This window comes from Prionailurus viverrinus, chromosome D3 (assembly GCF_022837055.1).
Source record: "Prionailurus viverrinus isolate Anna chromosome D3, UM_Priviv_1.0, whole genome shotgun sequence".
Classification (NCBI taxonomy): Eukaryota; Metazoa; Chordata; class Mammalia; order Carnivora; family Felidae; genus Prionailurus; species Prionailurus viverrinus.
In genome coordinates this window covers 90,064,968-90,091,055 of record NC_062572.1, presented here as the reverse complement: position 1 = coordinate 90,091,055, position 26,088 = coordinate 90,064,968, and the positions used below count along the sequence as shown (strand labels likewise).

General features: G+C 39.8%; 1 protein-coding gene across 1 annotated transcript in view; it reads left to right on the top strand.

Annotated features, from left to right (window-relative positions):
• NETO1 (neuropilin and tolloid like 1) overlaps positions 1-26,088 on the top strand; it is a 110,560-nt gene that overhangs the window by 75,130 nt on the left and 9,342 nt on the right. The window contains exon 7 of the mRNA XM_047828268.1: positions 2,442-2,670. Within this exon, the coding sequence (XP_047684224.1) occupies positions 2,442-2,670 (229 nt within the window). The remainder of the gene's footprint in view (positions 1-2,441; positions 2,671-26,088) is intronic.

Here is a 26,088-nt window from a genome sequence, read left to right as displayed (position 1 = left end):
CAGTCAGTCAGTCAGTCAGTCAGTCATTCACAGGCACATCCCCTCAGGAACTTTGATGGAGTGCCTCGTATATACAACACATGGATCGACACTTTGAATACAAAAAGGTACACCTCTGCCCCAGCTTTTTGGGAGCACGTGGGTTAGTGACACTAAAGTTTCATAGAACCGGTAACTAAAGCTTATAATACATTCAGAATAATATTTTATCATAGAGGATGTAGAGAATAATTCTACCATGGCTGGAGAGTGGGGGCACTTGAATATTCGGCACCGGTGTGTAAAAAAATATCAGGAAGAGGTTGGTAGGCAGAAAATAGGGATGGTCATTTTTGTGTAACTAATGTCATAGGCATAAAGGATGGCATTTTGTAAAGTAAGTGTGAAATATTCAGACAGAAGAAGAAGAATTTGCCCGTTCATGATTTTTAAGCTTTTTTATTTTTTTTTTATTTTTTTTTTTTTAAATTTTTTTTTCAACTTTTATTTATTTTTGGGACAGAGAGAAACAGAGCATGAACGGGGGAGGGGCAGAGAGAGAGGGAGACACAGAATCGGAAACAGGCTCCAGGCTCTGAGCCATCAGCCCAGAGCCTGACGCGGGGCTCGAACCCACGGACCGCGAGATCGTGACCTGGCTGAAGTCGGACGCTTAACCGACTGCGCCACCCAGGCGCCCCGAGCTTTTTTAAAAAAAATTATAATTATTTGGAAGTCAGTTAAAGATTGTAGTAGGATTGTTAACTTTGTTTCTTAGAAATATAACTTTGGGGGCACCTGGATGGCTCAGTAGGTTGAGCGTCCGACTTCGTTTGGGGTAATGATCTCACAGTCTGTGAGTTCGAGCCCCGCATCGGGCTCTGTGCTGACAGCTCAGGGCCTGGAGCCCGCTTCAGATTCTGTGTCTCCCTCTCTCTCTGCCCCGCCCCCACTCATGCTCAGTCTCTCTCTCTCTCTCTGTTAAAAATAAATAAACATTAAAAAAAAAGAAATAAATAAAACTTTGACTGGGCCGGACTGTGGGAATGAACTGGAAAGTAAGAACCTAGGACATATCCAGGGCCGGCAGGAGACTGCTGAAATATCATAGACCTGTCAGAGATGGAAAACAACCATTCTGAAGGTGAAATTAATAAAGTTCAGTACCCCATTCAGTAAGAACATTGAGGACAAAAGAGAAATTTCTTTTAATTTGAAACATTGAAACTTTTAAATTTAGGGCAGACATACTGAATCTGAGAAAGTTTTGTTTTATGGGATTCAGAGTTTATGAAGAAATGAGCAAAATGAATATAGAGATGGAAGCGATTTATTTGTAGGTGAACGCGTGTCTTTGGTTTACATCCATACCGCATTAATGACAGAAGGGTATAGAAGAGGAACTCTCCCATACATAGCCTTCCGTGTTAGAAAACACTTAGTCACTTAGTAAGTATTTGTGAGGATGCCTTCTGTATTTCAGAACTATTCCAGATATCCCTGTCACAGAGCACAGATCGTTTTTTTTTTTTCTTTATATCACTTCTTTTGCTGAGACATTACATCCTGGTGTCATGGTTTCATTGACACATATTTTCAACACTGAGCCTCACTCTTTTGTTCACTGTTGTGTCCCCAGGGCCCTTAACAGTGTCTGGGACAAAGTCAAAGGCCAGGGTGTAGGTAATGCCAAACTGATGGCGTGCATGGACAGATGACTTCTTTTCAAACTTATCTGTAGCTAAATTAACTGCTTGTGATTTTTTAATGTCCATCGGAACAGAGTCAAATAATATCTGTTGATCATAAAACAGCATCATCGGCAGCAGCGTTCTATTGTGGAAGGGTCAGAGCCTTGGGAGTTAGAGAGACCCCGTCTGATCTCCAGTTTATACCCGCGGAGTCTTAGTTTCATCATCTGAATAGGACGATAAAACTTTGTAGAGTAGTTGGGAGTATTTAAAAATAATCTACGGTGTAGGTTGCATGGGACATTGTTACCCATTAAATGTTAATTTAATTTTTATTTATGCGGACTTAATTAAATGGCTTTGCCTCTATGTTGTGGTGAGAATAATCATAGATTAGCGCCCTTTCTTTAAATTTTTTTTAACATGCTCTACTTGAAAAATGAAGCAATGTGGTTATGGGAAGGGATTTAAACAAAGTGAAATCAGAGACTATCTTTCGACACCATTTCTGTTTCCTTTACTATTAATTCAAACAAGTTATTATCCTACATGTATGTCCATGAAGAAAGGGAAATAACACTTGAAAAAAATACTAAGCACGGTTTGATGTTAGTTGTACATCTTTATTTCCTGCTATCCCCAGGAGAAAAATCCTGAGACTGAGTATAATCAAGACTGCCTTGTGAGACTAGAGAGAGAGGCTGGTACTCACTGAACTACTTGCGTGTTTCGATCTGCGGAAATGACCGCGGCTTTGTTGTTACTTTACAGATCTACCTACGTTTCTTGGACTACGAGATGCAGAATTCCAATGAATGCAAAAGGAACTTTGTGGCCGTGTATGATGGGAGCAGTTCCGTGGGGGACCTCAAGGCTAAGTTCTGCAGCACCGTGGCCAATGACGTCATGCTCCGCACAGGTCTTGGGGTCATCCGCATGTGGGCCGATGAGGGCAGTCGAAACAGCAGATTTCAGATGCTGTTCACATCCTTCCAAGAACGTAAGATTCTCTGCACTTGACTGTTTGTCCTTCACGTATGTCATATGATGCAAGTCTCATAAGCCGCTAATGGTGTTTTGTCCATGCAGCGTAAGCACAGTGGGGTGCGTTGTAACAAGGTGTTAATAACACTGAGATTCCCTTTCCTTCATTCTGATCCAGCGACGGGAGAGAGTTACCTATTACATTCGGCTTCCTTGTTTTAGCATACGCATGATAGCCTTGGTTAAGACAGTTCCCGCGTCGACTGGGAAATGAGGATTTTGTTTGTCTCTGGTTTAGCTCTTACGAAGCGTCTGGAACTTCAGCAGCTTCTGATGAAGTTTGAGTTTAAGTCTTAAAAACCTGCATAAAAATATTTGGTAGGTTCTCTTTAGTAAGCTTCTCTTGCAATTCCATTTATTGCAAATAGGTTTGAGACGACCGAGTTCCCATTAAAGTAAGCAAAGAGAGAGAATTGCTTGGGAGGAGAGTAAACAGAAAAAGTTTCAGAAAATATTTAAAATGGCACCACGGGTGATACCCAGAGTTATGTGCAAACCGCAGCAATTTTAGAAAATTATGTTCTAACAAATAATGAGTCACATTAATAGATATATTTGGAATGTTCTTTAGAAACCCTGAATAATTCATGTTTAATAAATTTATACAAATGAAAAAAAAATAATCCTGAAAAATTCCGCTTTAGGAAATCAGCAGCCTGTATTTTGAAACTATATATTTATAAATAGAAAAAATAGTTTTGAAATCGCCAGAATTTCTCAGTGATTGGCACAGCATCCAATATTTTTTCAATTCATAAATATGAAATATATTAGACAATTCTTTCATGTAGTGAATAGGTTTGGCTTTAAATTCCTGTCTGATTACCCAGTTGGAGAATTCTGGGACCCTGGAAGTGGCAAACGTCTCAGTCTTTGTCAATCTTGATTCCACCGTGGAGTGCATTATCTTTCCTGGGATTACTGCAGATTGAAACAGCATGTTGCTCTCGTGTCCTCATTTCAACAGTTGATCAAAATGTTAGAGGTAGTGCATTTTTATGTCAGGAAGATATTGGGCCAAAAAAAAATCTTGTCATTTTCTTGGTTAGAGTGGGAAGAAATTCAGACCACAAGGTCAGCCCATTTGGTGTCCTTGCTGATTACCCCACTGTCACCAATAGGTTTTGCCTTTGGTGGGAGGGGGGGTTAAAGGTACTTATTTGATATTCTTATCAATCTTGGGTGATAATATGTTGAAAACTCGTATTTCATTTAAAAGATACACATAAGGAAGGGCTAGCTAATATGTTAGATAATATAATCAATTTTTTTTAAAAGATCACAAAAATCTATTTTTATCAACAGGATACCGTAAAATGCAATGGGGATAAAAATGAAAAAATACATCCTTAGGTTTCAAGTATCAACTAAAACAACGATAGTATAGAAGAGCCCTTCCTCCTAGGACTTCCTAAAGTTTTATTTCATTCAAACACAGTATGAGCTAAAGCTTGTTTTTTTGTTTGTTTTTTTTAACAATTGGCAAAAAATATCTTTTGCAGTATTAGCTTCTATGAAGGAAAGGTAGGTAAACAACTCAAAGAAGGTAGGCTCTTGGGGAGCCTCACTGGTCAAACTGTAGATTGCAGCACCTATTCTGTTGTGGGTATTGTTAATAAGGAAGATCATCCATGGGAAGTGGCTGGCCAGGATGCAGAAGCAACTAGAATCATGAGACAAAGTCAAAGGAAGAGCGGCATAGTTTATCTGAGAGATTTTGTTGTTGTTTTGTTCTAAATGTGGTCACTACCTGAGACTTATGCTGGTGATACGGATTGATGTCTGGAAGGTGAGATTTGTTTGTTAAATTGTAGGGAAACGTTGGAGCGATACTTAGGAAAAACGTGTAGCTCACAGGATGTGTGGTATTCCCAAACTGAATGGATTCCTGTAGAGGGTACAGGCTCTGGCTAGGTGGCAGTCAGTCTGCAAATGGGTCACCAGGTGGTGTGAATGGTGTAGGGGAATGTCTGAGTTTTGTAGGGAACAAACTGGTAAACTTCACTGATCCCGTTCAACTCTAACACTGATTGAGTTCCATGAGTCTTTGGGATCCTGCTGGTACAAGAAATGGTGCATTATGTCATACTGTGCAGATGCCATTGGAAGTATTTCTATTTGAGCTGAAAGGAAGAGTTTTCATGCAGGTATGTAAACCATCTCTAGAAGTCCTTCAAGCGGGTGGACCTTTCAAAGTTGAATCCAGAAAAAACATGGCATCCGTCCTCCATAGGAGGAAAGCACCCCAATTTTTATGTTCCTGCACAGTGGACGGCTTATCACGGTCACGTCAGTGACAGGTGGTACAGTAGCATTCTCTGTGTTTAGCTCATAAAGTTTACACTGGCTTTGATTAGAACAAATTTATCGTCCATGTCATGTTTCCTCTGTAGCTTTTTGATATTTTGCATTGTATTGCTTTATTTTTGGCTGAAACTGGTTGGACTTCAACCATGACATGCCAAGGATCAAAGGCATTGTGTGATGACGTGTGTGGGTATGGACCAAGCCTTTCTGTATCAAAGTCAAAGTATTCCAGATAAGAGATGAAAATTTCAAAACAACAAGAAATGAACTTCCATCAGTGCTAATACTTCGGTGATGCTACTGAGTGGCTTAGGTCATTTTAAGGACTTTAATGAGGAAATAAAGGAGCTCTATTTGTGGCGTTTCAAGTTCCCCAAATGGTATTGTTCTAGTCCATATTGGTGGCTAAGAAAGTATTTTGCATCGCCTTTTTGTTTTCTTGATGATGATAGGTATAACATTTATATAGCATATATATCATATATGTAAACATAGTTTATATGTAATATACTCTCTTATTTATATTATGTAATCCATATATAATATTAATAATATACATGCCTCTAATCTTACTCCATACACATCCACACACATATGGAGTGAAAACTATTGGTGTGAAATCAACGACCAGCTTTGTCTTACTCAAATAATAAGAAACCACTTTGACATTTTTCTTGGTTCTTAGCATTTATTAGGCAGTATGCCCAGTGCAGCGTTGAGAAGTGCTTACAGCACATTCAACAATATTCTAATATATGTCAAAAGGTCTCATGTTGGGACCATACGATGTAGTTTTTTGAGTAGAGTTGACACCCAATGTTCCATTAGTTTCAGGTGGACAACTTAGTGATTTGACAAGTTTGTCCGTGATGCTATGCTCACCACAAGTGTAGGTCCCCTCTGCCCTACTACAGCACTGTCACAATATCAATGACTCTGTTCCTTATGTTCTGCCTTTTAGTCCTGTGACTTACTCAGTCCATAACTGAAAACCTGCATCTCCCCCCCTTCTTCTCCCATTTTGTCAATCCCCCCAACCCATCCCCTCTGGCGACTATCAGTTCATTCTCTGTACGTATAGGTCTGATTCTGGTTTTTGTTTGTTATATTTTTAGATGTTAAAGGAGAGCTCAGGGACTGTCTCTTCTAATCCCAAACATTTTGTGAATTCAGACAGAATAAGAAAAGATCCAGGGAAGGGAACTGACTTTCCCTGCGCACCCAAAACTCCATGCTTAGTATTGAACAGTCCCATGGCAAGGATTGGAGACCTGATTCTGAAGCTCATAAGTTCTCTTGTGGATGACTTTGTCACTTGTAAGGAATGGACAGAGCTCCCATTTTCTAAAGATGATGAATGATAAAGATGACGATAACAATAGGGAACACTTCTACATCAGTCATATAGCTCAGGCATGTCAATACTGGTTTATGTGCTTTTCAGCCTGAATTTTGATGCCTCTGTCCTATCTGCTGTGCCTTCTGTCTACATGTTGCACAAACATGCTATAATCCTACAGTACTCCACTTTCCTATGCCCTAGACTCAAGTAAAATTATAACCAGGGACTTCTGCTCTGGAACATACTAAGCTAGAGACTAATGGATGCTAAACTGGTGCTGATTTGTTACACATCAATGGGCAACTACTGCAGGTTTTGGTACCGAAAGTGAGGTGTCGCCCTAACAAATGTCTAAAATGTGGAAGCGGCACGGGATCAGGCAGTGGTCATAGGTTGGTCGCATTTTTGAGAGGAGCATGCCAGAAAAGGCCTGCATTGCGTTAGATGGGCAGAATAAATGTGGACTCCGAGGGCTGCTGGGGAGGGCTGGGACGGAACCGGGGGAAGGAAATCGTTGTTTTGCCGTGGCGGAAAGCTCAGAGAAATTGTCCTGCAGGACCTGCTGAGGGACCAACACTGGCTACGTGACTAAGTAAATTACTGCAGAGAGTGTTGAAGGCATAGCCTGGCATCTCTTGCTGCTTGCACTAGCTGGCGAGAGGGAAGAAGCAAATCGAGGGGAGAACCCATGAGCAAAAAGCAATCAGGACCCGAAGGTTTTGAAAACTGCCAGCCTCTCCAGGTGGCAGAGATGTTAAAAGTCAGAAGTGACCGCCAAACGCATGGCAGGGGATGAGGCTGAATGTGTGACCAGATAGCCTCTGCTAAATCACCAGAGACAGCAGAAGAGCACAGTGTCGGGAACAGAAGGGCCCTTTCCGGAGGTTGGAGGTGTGCCTCACAGATCTTCCAGACTGGAGGGCATCCAGGAGGACTAGGGCGCTGACCCTCAGCCACCTCAGCAGGACCCATGGGGAGAGACAGGATTGCATCAGAGACTTTGGGTGAGCATCTGTCTGAGAGCAAAACCCAGTGAATTTCAAGTCAGGGCCACGGGCTTCTTGAGAAGACCACTTCAGCAGAAACTCTTTTGGTTTGGGCTGAAAGAGGCAGAGTACCGATGAAGAGACATCGTCAGAACCCCCAAGTTCTTGTGGCATGGAGCCATCAGATAAAAGTGCCCAACTGCAAACGTATGTCACCATTCATAGAAAGGAAGAGTGACAGCACAGCACCACGAGCCTGGAGGGTGAAGCCCACAGCGACAGAGGGTTTTTCCTAGAAATGGAAACATAGTACCAAGAAATCCAGCATTTGCCCTGCTGGACTTCAAAACTATCATGGATCAGAGACTCCCATTTACTCTCCATTCTCCCTATTTCCAACCAGACTCTCTATACCCATGATGCTGTGCCTCTCCCACCATTGTGTGATGGAGTGTTGGGACAGGTGATTCGTCTCTTTGGTTCTGGGGTTTAATGGGGGGAGGAAAAATGGTCTCTTGGGGCTACGGTCTAGACTCCTATAAGGGCTGAACCCAGGAGCCTCTTCTGTACCACATTTAGATGGCTTAGGTGTGAGGTTTGGGACTTTGAGTCAGTGCTGTAGTGCGGTGATACTCACGGGAGCCGTGAGAAAGGGAGAATCTATTTTGCATCCATGACAAGAGTGAGTCACTGGGAGCCAACAAGTGCTCAATGATAGGCAGTGATGACCCCAACATTTCCACCTTTTGGTGTATAGAGCTTATACATACCTCTCCGCTGAGTGCAGGAAGAATCTGAACATCATGGAATGTCACTCCGTGATCATGTTACATTTCGTGGCAAAAGGGATTTTGCATGAGTAGTTACGGTCCCTAATCAGTTGACTCTGAATTAATCAAAAGGGAAACTGTCCTGGCGGGGCTGAGTATACACAAAAAATACTGGTAATAGTCTTTAAGCCCTTTTAAAAGAAGGTCTAAAAGGCACGAATGCAAGAAGTCAGAGGCATTCTAACCTGTAGCAAATACTCCTGCTGGAATTTACGGAGCACGCTGCTGTCACCGACTTTGAGTCTGGAGTTCTCTCGTGCAGCAAAAGAGCGGACGCAGAATTGAATATGAGAGAGGCTAATGTCGGGGAGGAGACAAGAGTCCTGAGCAAGGGTCCTGTTTCTGTTTTATTAGGATCAGAAGGCTTACATATGTGACAGACATGCAGAAAGAGACAATACAACAGTGATCATTAACTCGTGTGTGAGAGAAAAGGGGTTTTGATGGTATGTGGTGTTAGGGGTCAGGGTCAAGACAACGTCCTGGTGGTGAGAAGATGGCCATTTACTGCAGGCACCGGGCACCGTGTCTATTTTAACTTTTCTAGGGGCTTAGACAGATAGAGGGTGCCACCTCACTAACACGGCACTTTTTCTCACTAATTTGCCCTGGGCACTTTCGCCCTGTAGCTGCTTTCCCCTCTATGCTTTGTTTTATTTCACGATTAATCCTGGGCTCTTTTGCCCTGGTGCAGTGACTTTCCGACTCTATCTGTTTTCGGACACTTTCATCCTGTGGTGACTCCCCCCCACAAGCCTTGTTAACCCATTGGTGCAAGCTCAGAGAATTCTTAAACTTACTCCCCACACATTGCCACGTTGTAGAGAAGACCATGTGGCAGAGCATGGGGGTAGGCTTTGGGAGCCGAGAATGTTGCCCATCTGAGAGCCAGGGAGAAAGGGGGAGCCTCAGTCCAGCGACCCAAGAGACTGAGTGCTCCCAATGACCTGAATGTAAGGCGGTAAGGTTGTAGTAATTTGTTACTTCGCAATAGAAAACCAAAACACATTCCTGTTGTAACAATATACACTTTGGAAGGCCATAGATAATCCAGATGTCAATCTGTATATGTCACTTACATATATTAACTGATACATTATGATTTATTAACTGGTTCCGTGCTTTTTCTAGATTTGGTAGTTGAGGAGATGCACCAAGGTAGAATTGTAGGAAAGATATAAAAAACAATCACTCTAACATCAGCTTGACCCTGAAAGTAGAGTGACCACTATGTTATTAACCTAGGCATCAGTGTTTTTTTCTTTTTGATACTTACTCGTAATCCCTCCATTCGCCATTTTGTTCCTTCATCTAATGCGTAAGCACCCAACCGCTGATGGCCCAGAGATGAATGGGATGTTCGGTCCTCTTATGGTGCTACCGCACTCATTCAAACTGAATGAGCGTGTGACTCACTCCAGAACATGTTCATTTACATCTGGTACTCTGTTCCACCCCGTCACCATGTACTTCCTCATTGACTTTAGTAAACTATCCACTGAAACACTGTACTTTAAAAAGCCTTCTCTTTTCTCATAGGGTCTTTTTTTCCTCTCTCTCCAGCATTTGTTTACATTAGTAGGATCTTTGCTCTTTGGCCACAGTGAGCGATTATTATTTCACCGTTTAGTTTTATTATTGTTTCTTGTCTGGAGCATATTTTGGCATGCCGTCTGTCTCTTGTGTCCACAATTTACATTCTGTCCACCGGAGTGCACATGCCCAACTTTGCAAGATACAAGTAAAATTGTTCTGTGACCTCAATAAACTAAATTTGGTGGATCCTAAGGGTGAAAAGCTGCAGAGATGTTTGATTAGAAGCGTCCAAGTGCACTGAGCTCGGGAGCTCTCTGAGAATACACACCAAAACATATTGATGATCATCAACTCACAACAATAATGTTTCATTTGCTCTCTAGAAAAATCAAGCCCCAACACAGTTACAAGTTTGGGGTAAATGATAAGATCCAAAGGCATGGTGTTTTCCTGCATTTCACCCAGGAGAGAAAATGACCTTCATTAGAGGAAGCCATGCTGCTGATTGTAAACTGCTGTTTTAATGTAGAGATCTCCATGCCTCACTGTTAAGAGTTGGTGCGTTTTGAAACATTGAAGACTACTTTGTTAATACAGGAAATATTTACTTATATCTGTCATACAGCTGCATAAATACCAGATGGCATATATAGAAATATCAGTACGACGCAGAATATGCTGGCAAATTTGCTGCACATGTGTCCTATTTTGGCACCTGTTTCTAAAGTAGACATAAAACACTGTGTGGCTAGGGGATGTATCATATATAAAAGCACCAAAAGTAAGATAGGCGTTAATATAAAAACATAATTAAAATAAAAAAGGAAAAGCTGAATTGAATAATTGGCAACATAAACAGCAGGGTAAATATTCTTAACTATGAAGAGTAAAGATTGGAGTGCCCGGGTGGCTCAGTCAGCGGGGTGTCCAATTTCGGCTCAGGTCACGATCTCACAGTTCGTGAGTTCGAGCCCTGCGTCGGGCTCTGTGCTGACAGCTCAGAGCCTGGAGCCTGCTCCGGATTCTGTGTCTCCCTCTCTCTGTGTGTCCCTCCCCTGCTTGTGCGCGCGCTCTCTCCCTCTCTCTCAAAAATAAATAAAATTAAAAAAATTTTAAAAAGAATAAAGATTGTGTAAGACAATTTGAGAAAGTTATATAAGCCAATGAGAAGAAAATGGGGCAAATAAAGTAAAAAATTAATTCATAGAGAAGCAGAAATGGCCTGTTGGTATAGGAAACATACACTGGTCTGTGTTAGTAAACAAAGAGATGCAAATTCCAGTAGGAATCAGGCCTGTTTTTATCTATTCAGTTGTTCAAAAATATAGCAATAATAAAATACCCAGTTTTGTAGATGGTGTGAGAACGAGAATATATGCATGCTTTCTTCTGTTGATCTGAAACTTAATCTAAACATATATGTATATATTAGTGATAAGTATGTTTAAAAGGATTCAACCAATGAAAATTAAGTGGCTTGGTTAAATGCTTCTTGGAACCTGTACATATTCTTTGAACTCTTTAGACGCTGTGTTAGAATGATACAAACATTGAGCTATGTGAAAAAAAACAAAATTCTCAAAGCAAATATCAAACAAAACACACATAAAAGTATATCGTAAGTATATGTGATAAATATTTAATATAGAGTGTCTGCTATATATGTAATGCATGTGTGTAGAAGGCAATTCATTTAAGGTAGCAATAGTGATTAATTTTAGGTGTCGAGGTTTTTTGATCTTCAGTGTTTTATGATTTTTCTACAATGAACAGTTATTGTTTTGGTAAACATTTTTTTTAAAAGCAATAAATATAACTTTGATATGACTTTCTAAAGAAATGTATTAAATCCAAGAAAACAAGAATATAGATGTTCTTTTCTATGTTGGGAAAATCAAGACACATCTATGATGTCAGGAAATGATAACTAATCAATAGAGTTTTCTGGGAGGTGGTAATTATACCAACAGGTGAGGATAGGTCACTATCTAATGACCTATTCTTTCAGACTAAATAATCACCATGGTTTACACTAGAATTTCTCCACGTTTTACCCTCAAGACACTCACCTGATGGCTTGTTTATGACATGACAGGTGCTGATGGCTAAGCCTATGTTTTTCTAATGTCCTTGGAGCACTAGAGGTGACATCAGTCCTTCCTCTGGGTGCCATGAGTGAATCTTTGAGTTTGCTCTAATTTTAAATGATGTCAGTAGTTAGAAAATGTTGCTCTTGACCATTTCATAGCAAATCGTGACTTATGACTTGCAGGGTGTTCTAGTCAAAAGCCATTGGCTACTCATGTCAGAGATCTCACTCTTTTCCCAATTCGGCCTTTCCCGCCCCTGTTGCAGTGTTGTGTGGCCATAGTTTCATCTACAGGGGCTGGTGGATCGTGTTCTGATTCCTCTGAGAAATTAGCTACTGGTGTAAATAGGGACATTGGCTTCATTCCTATTGCTGTTCCAACAGCACATTTAGTGCTTAAATCAACAAAAAATGTATTATTTGAAATAGATGTCACTGGGTTGAAACCATGGTGTCAACAGGGCCACTGTCTTGAGAGGCTGTAGTGAAGCATGCATTTCCTCACCTGTCCTAGTTTCTAGAGCTGTGCTCTTCCCATTGAGTGGGTTATATAGCTCCTTCTCCTTCAAAGCCAGCAAGGTCACCTTTTGTCTCTCTTGTATTCCTTGTTATATATCACATTCTGTCCCTTGGAGCTCCTCCTTTCCTCTGTAAATATGCCTGTGATTACATTGGCCCCTCCTGGATAATCCAGAATAATCTCCACATTTTGAAGCCCATAATCACATCTGCAAAGTCTCTTTTGCATATCAAGTAACGTTCACAAATTCGGGGCATTAGGATGTGGGCATCTTTGGGAGCTATTATTCAGCTTACCACAGTAGGTTTGCTGTTCTTATTCTGTTTTTGTTTGTTTGTTTTTATTAAATTGATAAACTCTTCACCTAAAATTATGAAAAATAAAGTTTATTGGACTCGAAGACCAAACGTACACAATGCCAGATGGTAATGGTATCTCTAAATACATGGCCCTTTCATGCCCTACTACTGAATATGTATTCTTCTATATAATGAAATTATTTAAAAGTTGAATGTTTTTATTACTACAGGAAAAGTACAAGAAGAGAATGTATCATAAATATATAAATATATAATTTTGGCATGCATGTATGTGTTTTGAATTCTAAAATTAATGTTAAGCATTTTTCAAAACAAAATTACAGATCATTTCAAAAAAGTGTTTTGGGCCCCTGGGTGGCTCAGTTGGTTAAGCTTCCGACTTCAGCTCAGGTCATGATCTCTAAATCGATGGGTTTGAGCCCTGCATCGGGCTCCGTGCTGATGGCTCAGGGCCTGGAGCCTGCTTCGGATGCTGTGACTCCCTGTCTTTCGGTCCCTCCCTTGCTCTCTCTCTCTCTCTCAAAATAAACATTAAAAGAATTTTTAAAGTGTTTTAATTGATAAAAAAAATCAAAATAGTATGAAAATATATGAAAGAGTACCCATTTGGTGACAGTCAGTTAATTTCTCTCTTTTCTTATCTATAACACCTTGACTTTAAGCCTCAGTTTCTTTTCCAGAAAATGAAGGAGAGGGTATAGAGTAGCTGTGAGTTTTAAATATATGTGTTCAAAACAGAGCTAATGGTAAATGGTTGGTGATAACTATTGTGTCCATTAATGGGATACCAACATACTGAAACCTTTATAGTCAGGAGTTTCTTACTTTCAATATAATGAGAATTTTGAGCAAGGGATAATGATATAAAATTGTATAGTCTGCCAAGGACCTACCCTTCCTTCCTCTTAAGCATGTGATTGAGTCCGGTTGTACCATAAAGAGGATAACTATCAGAAATATTTTAATGTTGGAAGTAATACTTGGCTCAAATTCCTTTTTTTAAAGTATGTCTATAGATTTATAGGCTGGTGGAATAATTAAAATTTAAAATCAATTTTCTTGAATGATTTTTTAGACCAAAATATTTGTCTTCCTTTAAATAATGTTGATTTCCATGTGTATGTGTTGAATTACTTAGAAAATATTTGCAGAATTTTCAACGAACTTTTTATTTATTTTTTTGAGAGAGAGAGGAGGCAGTGCAGAGGGAGAATAAGAATCCCAAGCAGGCTCCACACCCAACACAGCCCGAGGTCGGGCTTCACCTCATGACCGCAAGATTGTGACCTGAGCTGAAATCAAGAGTGGGACGCTTAGCCAACTGAGCCACCCAGGCACCCCCCCATCAAAATGTTTTGATCAATGTTGTCTTGGTGAGGTTGTCAGTCTGCCAGAGATGTTGTGGACAAGAATAAAGGCAGCAAATTCCTTGTAGTTTTTGGCAGGATCCTTGGGGATAACATGTATTGATCTCTTTGATTCTCAGTTTACAGCTGTTGTAGTTTATGTCTATCACTGGAAGTAGATTGCGGGTACTTGTATGGAGACAGAAAATGATTATTCTGACTTGTTAGCCTTTGAACTAGGAGGATCACAAAGTTGAGGCTATGATGGCCCATTCATTTTCTCCACCCTAATCTTTATTTCCCTCAGTTCCCGCTTTGGGGACTTGGCACTTACAAAAATGAAACCAAATCTAGTGACTTTAACGGAACAGCATGTCTCAACCAGCTAACTTATAGACATGTACACCAGTCATGAAAACAAACCCTGAGATCCATGTCTGAGTACTGGTAATAATCAGACTACAGACCCCAAGGAAATGCAATATCCCCCTTATGGTAATTGTAGACCTACCTAATTAGGGACGATGAATAAATCATCATGTAGCTGACCCAAGGCAGACATAATTATAGTATACAAATACATGTTCATCCTTGGGATCAAATAGAATGGATAAGATCACGATGTGTCTCATGTCCTATGTGAGGAAAGAAATGATCTCTATCTATGGAATATAATTTTCTCATGAAGATGCTTTTTCTTTTTTTAATATGCTGTCTTTTTGGGACAGTAGCAATATGCAATTCTAGCAGAAAGATTGGGGGAATCTAATAAATGTGAGTGGGATTAAATTGAAATTTGTGAATAGATTTTCTTGTATTTAAAAAAGAGATTAAAATTCATCTTAATAATTCGAGATCTTTTGACAGATAACTAAGTCACATTGGAACATAGAGTTTTGGAGGCAGATATTGATCTTTCAAAAAAAATATATGAAGATGATAAAGGAGATGAAGAGAAGAGGCACAAATCTATTTCTGGCCTGAAATCTGGTCAGCATTTTTCAAATAAAATGTCATTTTCTCTAATTGCATAGCCTGAAGGCCATTTTAAGTTTAAAATATGGTGGCAGAGGAAATTTTTCCATTTATTTGGGGGAAAACAAAACATTTGTTTTGGGGACAATTCGGATGGCCAAATATATTTATTTTTTTCCATTATATTTTTCTGGAATTAGAATATCTTGATTCAAACGTAACAAGCTAGACACTTTTCAATCCAGTTTTTGAAGGCTTTGAATTCCTACTCAGATGCTTACTCATAACTGATATCTCTGACGTGTTAGCTATTTTCTTCCATTAAATTCATTAAAAAAGTTTAGTTATTTCTTAGAAATTGAAATCTGGCCATTTGCAGCAACGTGGATGGAACTGGAGGGTATTATGCTAAGTGAAATAAGTCAGGCAGAGAAAGACAGATACCATATGTTTTCACTCATATGTGGATCTTGAGAAACTTAACAGAAGACCAGGGGGGAAGGGAAGTGGGAAAAAAAATGTTACAGAGAGAAAGGGAGGCAAACCATAAAAGACTCTTAAGTACTGAGAACAAACTGAGGGTTGATGGTGGGTGGGGGAGAGGAGAAAGTGGGTGATGTGCATTGAGGAGGGCACTTGTGGGGATGAACACTGGGTGTCGTATGGAAATCAATGTGACAATAAATTGCATTAAAAAATAAAAAAATGAAATGAAAAAATAGAAACTTCTTAAAGCCTCAAAAAATAAAATAAAATCGTTGTCAGAATAGAATGGCAAGATGGCACTCCATGTCTATCTTACTGTTGAAAAAGTTTTGTTCTGATATCTGTCAGTTGGTAGGTATTTATTAAGCACCTCCAAAATGGCATGTGTTTGTTATTCAAAGCCCAAGTTATACAGCAGTGAGCAAGACAGCTCCTTTGCCTTACATTTTTATAAGAGGAGACAAATGATGTACAGAGAAGTGAATTTAAGAAGATAAATTAAAGTCCTAATAAGTATTTGGAAAAACAACAAATTAGACGAACATGATGGAGAAGGGTGTGGATCTCAGTGCGCCATGGTTATGGTGGGTGACATTGGAGTTGAAGAGGTAGCTGAGTTGAGATGTCGGATGAGCACAAGGGGTATTGAGGAGTTTGGCATTCACTCTGTTAAAGAAAGGTTTTGGAGTGTTTTAAACAGGGGTGAGCAATGGTTTGATTTATACTTTTAAATGACCAAATTTCCTTTGGCTGCTCTGTCCATGGATCTGATATAGAAAACCAGGTGTTGAAAAATGGCCATGAGCCACTTGTACCAATGGAGATGGCAACAAGAACTCAGAAGATAAATAGATGGTAGATAGATAGATAGATAGATAGATAGATAGATGATAGAAAATAGATGGATAGGTAATAGATGATAGCTAGCTAGCTAACTAGATAATAGATGGGTAGAGAGATAAGAGATAGATAGAGGATAGATAAATAGATAATAGATCGATAGATAATAGATAGATAATATATGGATAGATAGATAAGAGATAGATAGATAATGGGTAGATAGATAATAGATAAATAGATGGATAGATAGATAGATAGATAGATGATAGATAGATAAGGCTGACACAACTAAAGGCTATTTGGACGTGGGTGTTGAAAGAGAAAAGACTCAAGAAAGACCCTAACCCTTCAGCCTTAGCAGCCTTAATGTTAATAACTCATGGCCCGGGGCGCCTGGGTGGCACAGTCGGTTAAGCGTCCGACTTCAGCTCAGGTCATGATCTCGCGGTCTGTGAGTTCGAGTCCCGTGTCGGGCTCTGGGCTGATGGCTCAGAGCCTGGAGCCTGTTTCCGATTCTGTGTCTCCCTCTCTCTCTGCCCCTCGCCCGTTCATGCTCTGTCTTTCTCTGTCTCAAAAATAAATAAAACGTTAAAAAAAATTAAAAAAAAAATAACTCATGGCCCTTATTAATATCAGGAAAGTGTGCGAGTGGAAGCATGATGTGGGGAAGGGGTAGTTAAAGAGGAGTAAGGTCACCATTGTTTCTGTACCATCTAGCCATGTTTCACTTAAGATGGTACTTAGAATCCCAAGAAGAAGTTATGTCGGGATTTGCTGGTATGGTATAAATCTGGACTTCAGATGGGAGTCAGAGCTGGAAGGGTAAGCCCAGGAGAAAATAGAGTGTCAGAGGCTTTGCAGGCTTTCCAGGATCCCCTGGGATAGAGAAGAGAAGGGGGGCCTCTCATGATTACCCTGGAGACCTGACTGCAGGGTTCTGAGAGGCAGAGGGAAAATCGTCTCTGTCATCTAGATCAATTAAAATTATTAGTGAATAAAAGTAATTGCGTTTCCAAGTGCACTAGATTTTGCTCTTTAGCATAAATTCATTACTTAAATATTTAATGCAGATATGTATCACATTTCCATATTTATGATAAACATAAGCTTTATTTCCATCTCTCAGGCAAAGTGGTAGGCTCTAGAGCATCCAGACTATCAGAAAGTTTTAATAAGTCAATGTCTTCAAGGCTGATAAAAGTTGAATTCTACAAATGAAGCAAGGACGTGTCAATGTACTCTAAGCTGTCTCCTCATCCTGCTGCTGCTCTACACATTCCTGCAACCATTTCCATCCCAACTTCAGATTGGAGAAGTGATGGGAAAGAAAAGTGAGCAGAGGTAGAAGACTCGGTGATGTGGGCGTGTGAGCGTGTGTGTGTGCATGCGGGTGGCAGCACCCACAGAGGCGGTGAACTTTTGACAAACTTCACATTAAACAAATCCGAAGAATCTGAGAGAGGCAAGAAGCCGGAGAATGTGGTTGGAGAGAATGAGATTTGGGTCAGGTGCTGGGAGACACGAGGGAGCATTTGAGCTGTTATTTAGCTGATATTATTATTAAAAGAAAAGTAGGATCAAGCATCACTTCCATTTCCAAATTTTCTTGATGGAGTAGCATGTTCTTTGGCTTTGAACTCACCTACCATTGATTGTTTCATTAGCCACAAAGCACAAGGATGTGAAATATCAGTGTTTCAGAGAGACATCTGCCCGGTTTTATTTTCCATTTTGTTTCAATATTTCCTGAGGGTAGCATTTAGTGGATTTCTGAATTGAAAAAGAATGCAATCAGACAAAACACTAATTTGAAAAGATACGTATACCCCTATGCATATTGCAGCATTATTTACAATAGCCAAGATATGGAAGCAGCCCAAGGGTCCATCAACGGATGAATGGATGGTGGTATGTATATATACAATGGAATATTACTCAGCCATAAAAAAGAATTAAATCTTTCTATTTGCAATGACATGGTTGGATCTAGAGAGTATTATGCTAAGTAAAATGGGCGAATCGGAGAAAGACAAATACTGTGTGTTTTCACTCATGTGTGGAATTTAAAACCAAAACGAATGAATAAAGAAAAGAAGAGACAAACCAAGAAACAGATTTTTAACTGCAGACAGCAAACTAATGCTTTCCAGAGGGGAGATTTGAAATAGGTGGGGATGGGGTGAAATCAGGAAAGGGGATTAAAAGGACACTTATCATGATGAGCACTGAGTAATGTACAGCATTGTTGAATCACTGTATTGTACACCTGAAGCTAATATAACACTGCATGCTAACTGTACTGGAATTTAAAGACAGATGAAAAAAAAAGAAAATAATGATCATAAATAATAATAATAAATAATAAAAAGGAAAGCAGTTAGGGAGACATAACACTAATAAGTGAGAAGGAATTTTAGTGACTTTGGCATTAACAAAAGTTACTGTAAGTTAAAAAAATTAATTACCAAAAGGGAACAAATTTATAAACATGTGGCACAATACTGAAAAATGATCAAATGTTCGTGAATAGACTTTTAACATTACAGCCGATATGTTTTATGATTCTTTATTAAAATTTTAAATGCAGTTTTCTTTACACTTAGTGTTGTGACTGCTATTCTTTCTCTCATCATCCCTTACCTAATTCAGATATGTTCAAAATTATTTTTGTGGTCTCTACTGAAGTTTTTATTGCTTACAGATCAGCAACATATAGGCATAAATGTCTCAGACGCATGTAGGATTTTCAACATCAGAATAGAGTCAAATGCTATTTCAGGAAATCTGGTGCATGCTCGCCACCTAGTGGTGAGAATGGGAACATGTGAGGATTTCAAAACAACCCAAAAGAAGGGAGTGAATTTAGTGAAATACTAAATTCACTCATTAGCTTTAAATATATAGTAAGTTATAGATGTTATGTGAAAACTGCTATGTTACTAGTTAAAATATGAAAGACAGAATAGATTTTTAAGAATACTATTTTTTTCATGAAAAGTTAAAAGATTTTTACCAATTACTATATATATATATATGTGTGTGTGTGTGTGTGTGTACATATATATCTCTACATATTATTTACAATAAAAGCTAAATATATATTTATATATATACATTTATATATATATATACATATTATTTATAATAAAAGCTAAATGTAACTTGTGAATATCCTACAAATAGTCATTGCCACCATTTTGGCTTATTTCCAGTAAAATTTTCCACATGTATCTTTGTGCGTGAGGCTTTTATAATTTACAGTGATCTGTGTCCTCATTTCTCACCCAACTTTATACCTTAGTAATTTCTCATCTTATTCTCTGTTCCCTTCAGAAATAAGAAATCTGTCACCATAATTTTTGAACACTGGGGCAAGACTTCTCAAGATTTTGCTTTTTCTTTTGTTCTGGCTTGTGTATCGAGTGGTAAACTAATGACATTGGAGTCATCTGGATTAAACAAAGTTAAACGGGCTTCGTGGCATAAGAGCTCTGTGAACAAGGGTCCACCAAAAGCCGATGTATGGAAGGAAGAGCACCATAGTTCATCTTACTTACTAATCCACAATACATTTCTTCCCGCTAGAGCAAATGGTTGCATTAAAATTTGTGTTTCCAAAGAATTTATCATGAGATGTTTGGATAAATGTTCACTTACGGTATTTTAAATTGAAATTTCAAGCCTGGATTTAAGGTACCCGTAGATATTCTCGAAACCTGCATCTGTGCATCGTGTTTCTCTGTCCTGAAAATCGTGTCACTCAGTTGCAGGACACTCCTGTCACTTCTGTCCAAACCTCAGTTTATAAGATCACTAGAGACTTCAAAAGAATACGCCTTGATTTCATAGTGGGACCAAAACACCACGATCAGTTCTGCACACTCGCTTTTCTTGCCTTCCAAGATGGCGTCAGAATAGCTCTCTTTACGATTTGGAATTAGAAAATGCATATTATCCTCATGGTCTTGTTTTCCTGCGAATCAAGGAATATCATAACACACATCTAAATCTTCTTCCTGGAAAGTAGTACAAACACTTGTTAAAATCTGCCTTTTATTGAAGTTAGCGAGCAAACAATCATTTTCTGTTACTTTTTTAGAGTTAAAAACTTGAGTGATATTTTACACTGGGCATGGGTGTAGCAAAGGGATATACTTCCCAAGATCTTTAAATAACTTAGCAAGGCTCAGTTTCAGGAATGTCCTGAACATATCTTAGAAAAGTGTCTTACAAACGTAAAAAAAAATTGGGGGGCCTGGGTGGCTCAGTTGGTTGAGCGTCCGACTCTTCGTTTCCACTCAGGTCATGATCTCACGGTTTCACGAGTTCAAGAGAATGCAAGACCTGCTTGGGATTCTCTCTCTCTCCCTCTCTTCCTTCCTTTCCTGCGCTTGCACTCTCAAAATAAATAAATAAACTGAAAAAGAAAAAAAAAAGTTGTCTTTATTGTGTAGTTGCCTATAAAAAGTGGAGACTGTATATAGACTTACTTTTTTTTTTCCTTTTTATAGGTAAATACTAGAGCCACATAGAATCAAAGAGCTTGGAGCTTCAGATTTGTGGTGTATTAGTGACTCTTTTCACATTTAAATACATTACTGAATTCATATGATTGCTTTCGAGAGAGAGAGAGGGATAAACACCTTCATTTCTACAGGTTGTGAGGTTCATTATTTGTATTACCTACCCTTATGTTACTTCATGTAATATTAGAAGCAACTTGAAACCACTTTTTACCTATAGACGGGGGTTGTCCACTGAGCACTCGGGACGGGATGTTTGTAAATGAATGATGGAGGTTGTAGAAGATAACAGCTTGGAGAAAGATATGCTAGGGAAATTTACGAAGATAAATGTCCCCGGACGTTTTTGAGGAAGTGATGTTTCATGACGCATGACTTTATTCCCCAGTCTCTTACGAGTGGGTATGAACTGGGCTGTTGCTGAGGCTGTGCACCCAGCTGTGGCGGTCAGTGTCCATTGGATCTGCCTGGTCGGGTCCCATGAAGAACTGATTGTTACATATTTTAAATCTCACCCCTGCATGTAATAGCTTATAGAGCTATGTGCTACAACCTGTTTCATTATATTATTTCTCTTACAACGTTGTATTAGCTAAAGAACAGCTATGCTTTTTTGTTACACAAGAAGGTAAACACCTCTGTGTAGAACTATTCTTTTTAGAGTCTATTGATTGCACGCTGTTATGTGTGAAACCTCTGCTCCATTCTTTCCAGCCTGCATTCTCATTTGGTGTTGACGAGATCTCTGTGAATGACCGTCCTCACTTCACAAATTAGGGAATGTGTAATATTAGGTCACTGAACTTGTCTATTCTGTATCTCCTTAACATCGTATGTTTTATTGGTTGATTTAATTTTGGCTAATTATTACCGTCATTCAAGAAGAGCTAATGTGTGCTTACTGTAGCTCGGACAACAGTGGTTACGGGTTTTAAAGATCGATCACATTTGATTTTCACGGCTGTGTGTGGTAGTTAAGATTCGCCCCCTGTATAGATGTTACTGAAACCCGGGGATTTTGAGGCACGTTCGCTCAAGGTCACACAACCTGGAAGTGATGGATCTGGGTTTCAGTCTCAGACATTGTGAATCGACGGCTCCTGTGCGATGCTCCCCTGCCGGAGCAGCTGCACGCACAGTTCTAATGCTTGTGTCCATAGGCTGGCACTCTCCTAAGTTCTGTGCGTACTTAAATCGCTTAGGTAAGTGTTATCCTTATCCCCGTTTTACAGATGTGACAACTGGGCCTGTCCTCAGGGATTATCACTCCTTGCAGCCGAGACCCAGCTCTGCCCACAGTAGCATTGTCGGGATCCTTCCGTCCCGTGGTGAAGTGTCTGCAGAACACAGGCGAAGCTTCATCCTAATGCGCAGTCTCCTACATAGGCAAACCAACCAGCCAACAAAAAAAGACTGGTTGCCCGAAGGCGTCCGTACTGGTGCAGGAGGGAGGAGGGAACAGTGAGGCAAGACCCGTTTTTCAGTGTCAGACTATCCATTCTGTGTTACCTGAATGATTTAAATCAGGAGCAACACTGTGCTTGCACACATGACGTTCTGTTGGCCGACTCGAATATTCCACTACTCTCAGTTTCTGTCTTTTTTTTTTTTTCTTAAAATGAAATACTTAGCATTGCATCTGGGTAACGAAATGGTGAGGTTCCATAAACCCTTCCACCGAATCGAGATTGAAAGAGCCGCGGTCATCGTATCTAAGTACACTTTAAAAGCAGTTCAGAGACAAAAAGCCACGAAAATAGTTCCTCCTGTGCCTTTTCTAAAAGCCAACGCGAAGCTGTATTTGCTCTTCCGCTGACAACAGAAAACCTCCTTCCAGAAAGAAGTAGACTCTTTTGATCATGGGAACTGGGCGCGTGAGGTACTCCGAACCGTAAGGATTGTTTCCTCAGCTGCTGCGTTTTTGTGCGTGCATCCCACCCTTCACTTGAGCTTCTTCCAGATAATTTTAGGAAATAAGGAAGCTGGTATTTAAGAGGCAAGAGCTTTTGGCAACGTATACTGAAGTTCTAAGCAGAACCAGTCCTCCGCCAACTGGGAGGATGTGTCTGGGTCAGCAATGGTGAGCGAGCCAAGGAAAGGACACTGAGCTGTAGTCTCTGAGAATATCGCAAATCGGGCTGCCCTTGAAGACCATTCATGGCATGGAGGTTAGCTCTCCACTACTCACCACACCTGTTGGAGTCTTCCGCTTCCTGGGATACTCAGCTAGCACCCTGGCTGGACTTAACCTTTTGCTCGGTAATATTAATCAATTAAACCTCTCTGTTGAATATTTACCATAAGCCTAGGAGCGTTAAACCGTATGAGAGCTTAAAAATGAAAAATTTTTGAAGGCTTTGCCCTTCGTCTCAAAGAACATGTGGGAAAGATGATAAGCATATGCTAACCGCCAAGCTCTGTTTAAAATTATAAGTATAATAGGATTTAAGAAAAAGATAATTTTCTCGGTAGCTTGGAATAATATTTCAAAACTGTACAGATAATACAGTGCAGATATGATTTGGATAACAGAACAGAGAAAGGATATTCCAGGGCAGAGAGGGAGAGAGAGAGAGAGAGAGAGAGAGAGAGAGAGAGAGGGAGAGAGGGAGAGAGAGAAGGAACTGTGTTTGGCCACTGAGCCACAGATAACGGGAGTGTGCTGAGGGTCATAGGAAATAAGGTCAGTATCCAGAGTGTGTCCAGACATCCTTGAAAACACAAGAAGAACATAGCTTGCTTTGGGAGGCAGGAAGTTGCTATTTTCAATAGGAGATAGAAATAGGAATCTTTGATGAACCATTGCATTATTTTTTTTAAGTTTGTTGATTTATTTTGAGAGAGGGGGAGGCCCCGAGAGGGAGAGAGAGAATCCCAAGCAGGCTGTGCGCTGGCAGCATGGAGCCCGACTTGGGGCTCGAACTCGCAAACTGTAAGAGCGTGACCTGAGCTGAAACCAAGAGTCAGACGCTTAACCGACTGAGCCACCCAGGCGCCCTGCAGATCTGCATTTACAGGAGAGAAATATTCAGACGTACAATAACGAGAACACTCTGAAGCCACTATGTTGTATTTTTGGTGTTGTCTATGAAACAACATTTATTTTTGTTCAAGGACTGTAAGTTGTGACACATTTGTTTCTTAGCCGCTGCAAGATTTGCTTTTTTTATCTTTCTTGTTTGCATAGCAATTCTGTAAATACTGGCAAAAGTAACAGAAAAGATAGTCTAGTACCTGCAATAATAGAAAATTTAAAAAGCAAGATGATCCCGGTTAAGTGGCACATTTGCCTGATCATTGGATGAAAAGAAGTGTGTCAGGAATGTGATTTATTGGCCGTCCTGGATTACCTATCCCGTTACCAGTGAAATCGCCAGTATTTAATCATAACTGATACAGGCACATGGATTTGTAGTTTTTTGGGGTTTTTTAAAACTTTTTGTTTAATGTTTATTTTTGAGACAGAGAGAGACAGAGCATGAGCGGGGGAGGGGCAGAGAGAGAGGGAGACACAGAATCCAAAGCAGGCTTCAGGCTCCGAGGTGTCAGCACAGAGCCCGATGTGGGGCTCGAGCTCAGGAACCACGAGATCATGACCTGAGCCGAAGTCAGTCGCTTAACCGACTGAGCCACCCAGGCGCCCCCGGATTTGTAGTTTATAAGAGATGTTGTTCACAAGCAAGAAGCAGCAGAACTACAAACACAACTGCATTTGGAGCATTTGGAATTCACAGTTTGGTGCTCTTACGAGTATTCTATTGTACTTTGTTAAATTACAGAATGCAGAGCCATTTTTATTCACATACTTAAAATTGTAAAATCTAATGCATCCTACTTAATAGTAACTGTACTAATTTTTCCAACTCATCCTGGAAGGGAAGTAAGTATTTGTGCTCTCTTAAAGGTTTTCTTCACTCGGCGGATAAGTGTATTTTCATTTTTTAAGTTTATTTATTTACTTTGAGAGTAGGGGAGGGGCAGAGAGAGAGGGAGAGAGAATCTGCACTGTCAGCTCAGAGCCCGACATGAGGGCTCCCAACTCACGAAGAACTGTGAGATCATGACCTGAGCCAAAATCAAGAGCTGGATGCTTAACCGACTGAGCCACCCAGGTGCCCTGATAACTCTGTTTTCAGTACCACCAGCGTCTCTTAGGACGTGTGTATTTCTTATGGTTTTTTACTAAACCATTTTGCAACCACTCCACTCGCAGAAAACTCCTTTTCGTTCTGTGTGCACAGTTTGACAACATTCATTATCTGCCTAACAGACCATATCTGTTCTGCAAGAGCCATTACGGTTGACTACAGAAATTTAAAATGAGCTCCATAGTAAAGAGCAGATTTTTGCGATAATGCATCAGATCATTAAAGTTTATATTATAACAGGCTTATATGATGTTTAACAAGGCACTAGCCCATGTTAAGCACGATACTTCCTTTTCAAAATGACTACTACGTATTTTCTACCTTTTAATGTGTTTTTTCCCCGAAAATGACTATTACATTTTTTTTTTTAATCTTTTGCCAGACTTTAAGACCATAAAGTCAAACTCTAGCCGAGGAAAGAAGGAACTAGTCTTCTGGAAGCAGGATAGGGGGAAGGGTGTGGAGAGCCAGAAGGAATCCCTTTGCTTGAGTTAGCTACATCTTCACCATGTTTCTGATTTGCAAGACTTGAGTGTGTTTTGTTTGTTTGTTTTGTTTCATTTTGTTTTGTTTTGTATTGTTTTTTGGTTAGGATTTCTCTAAGAGTGTTAAAATACACCAAGTTGCGTTATGCAAATTATTTGTTTGACACTGTGGTTAATATAGCAAATGTACCTAAAAAGGGTAACTTTCTAAAATACCTGTTGATATATAGTCTTGAAGGTGTGAAAATCATTACAACATGACTGTGGTATTTAGACAATACTGATCATTAGTAAATCTTTATTGATCGATTTTCTAACCACTGTAAATTATGTGTTTTGTATCTAATATGCTTTTCTAGGATAGTCATCCTTAAAAGGATCTTAGAACAATTACTGAACAAAAAAAACACGAAACACAGAAATTACATTTAGAAGATATGTGGGATCATTGTGAAGTTAAAAGCACGGTCTGTGAACTATAATCCCTAATTCAGTATTACTCTAGCGACTGATTTTTCTTTTCTTTTTTTTTTTACCGTTTATTTATTATTGAGAGATAGAGAGACACAGAGCGTGAGCAGGGGAGGGGTAGAGAGAGGGGGAGACACAGAATCCGAAGTAGGCTCCAGGCTCTGAGCGGT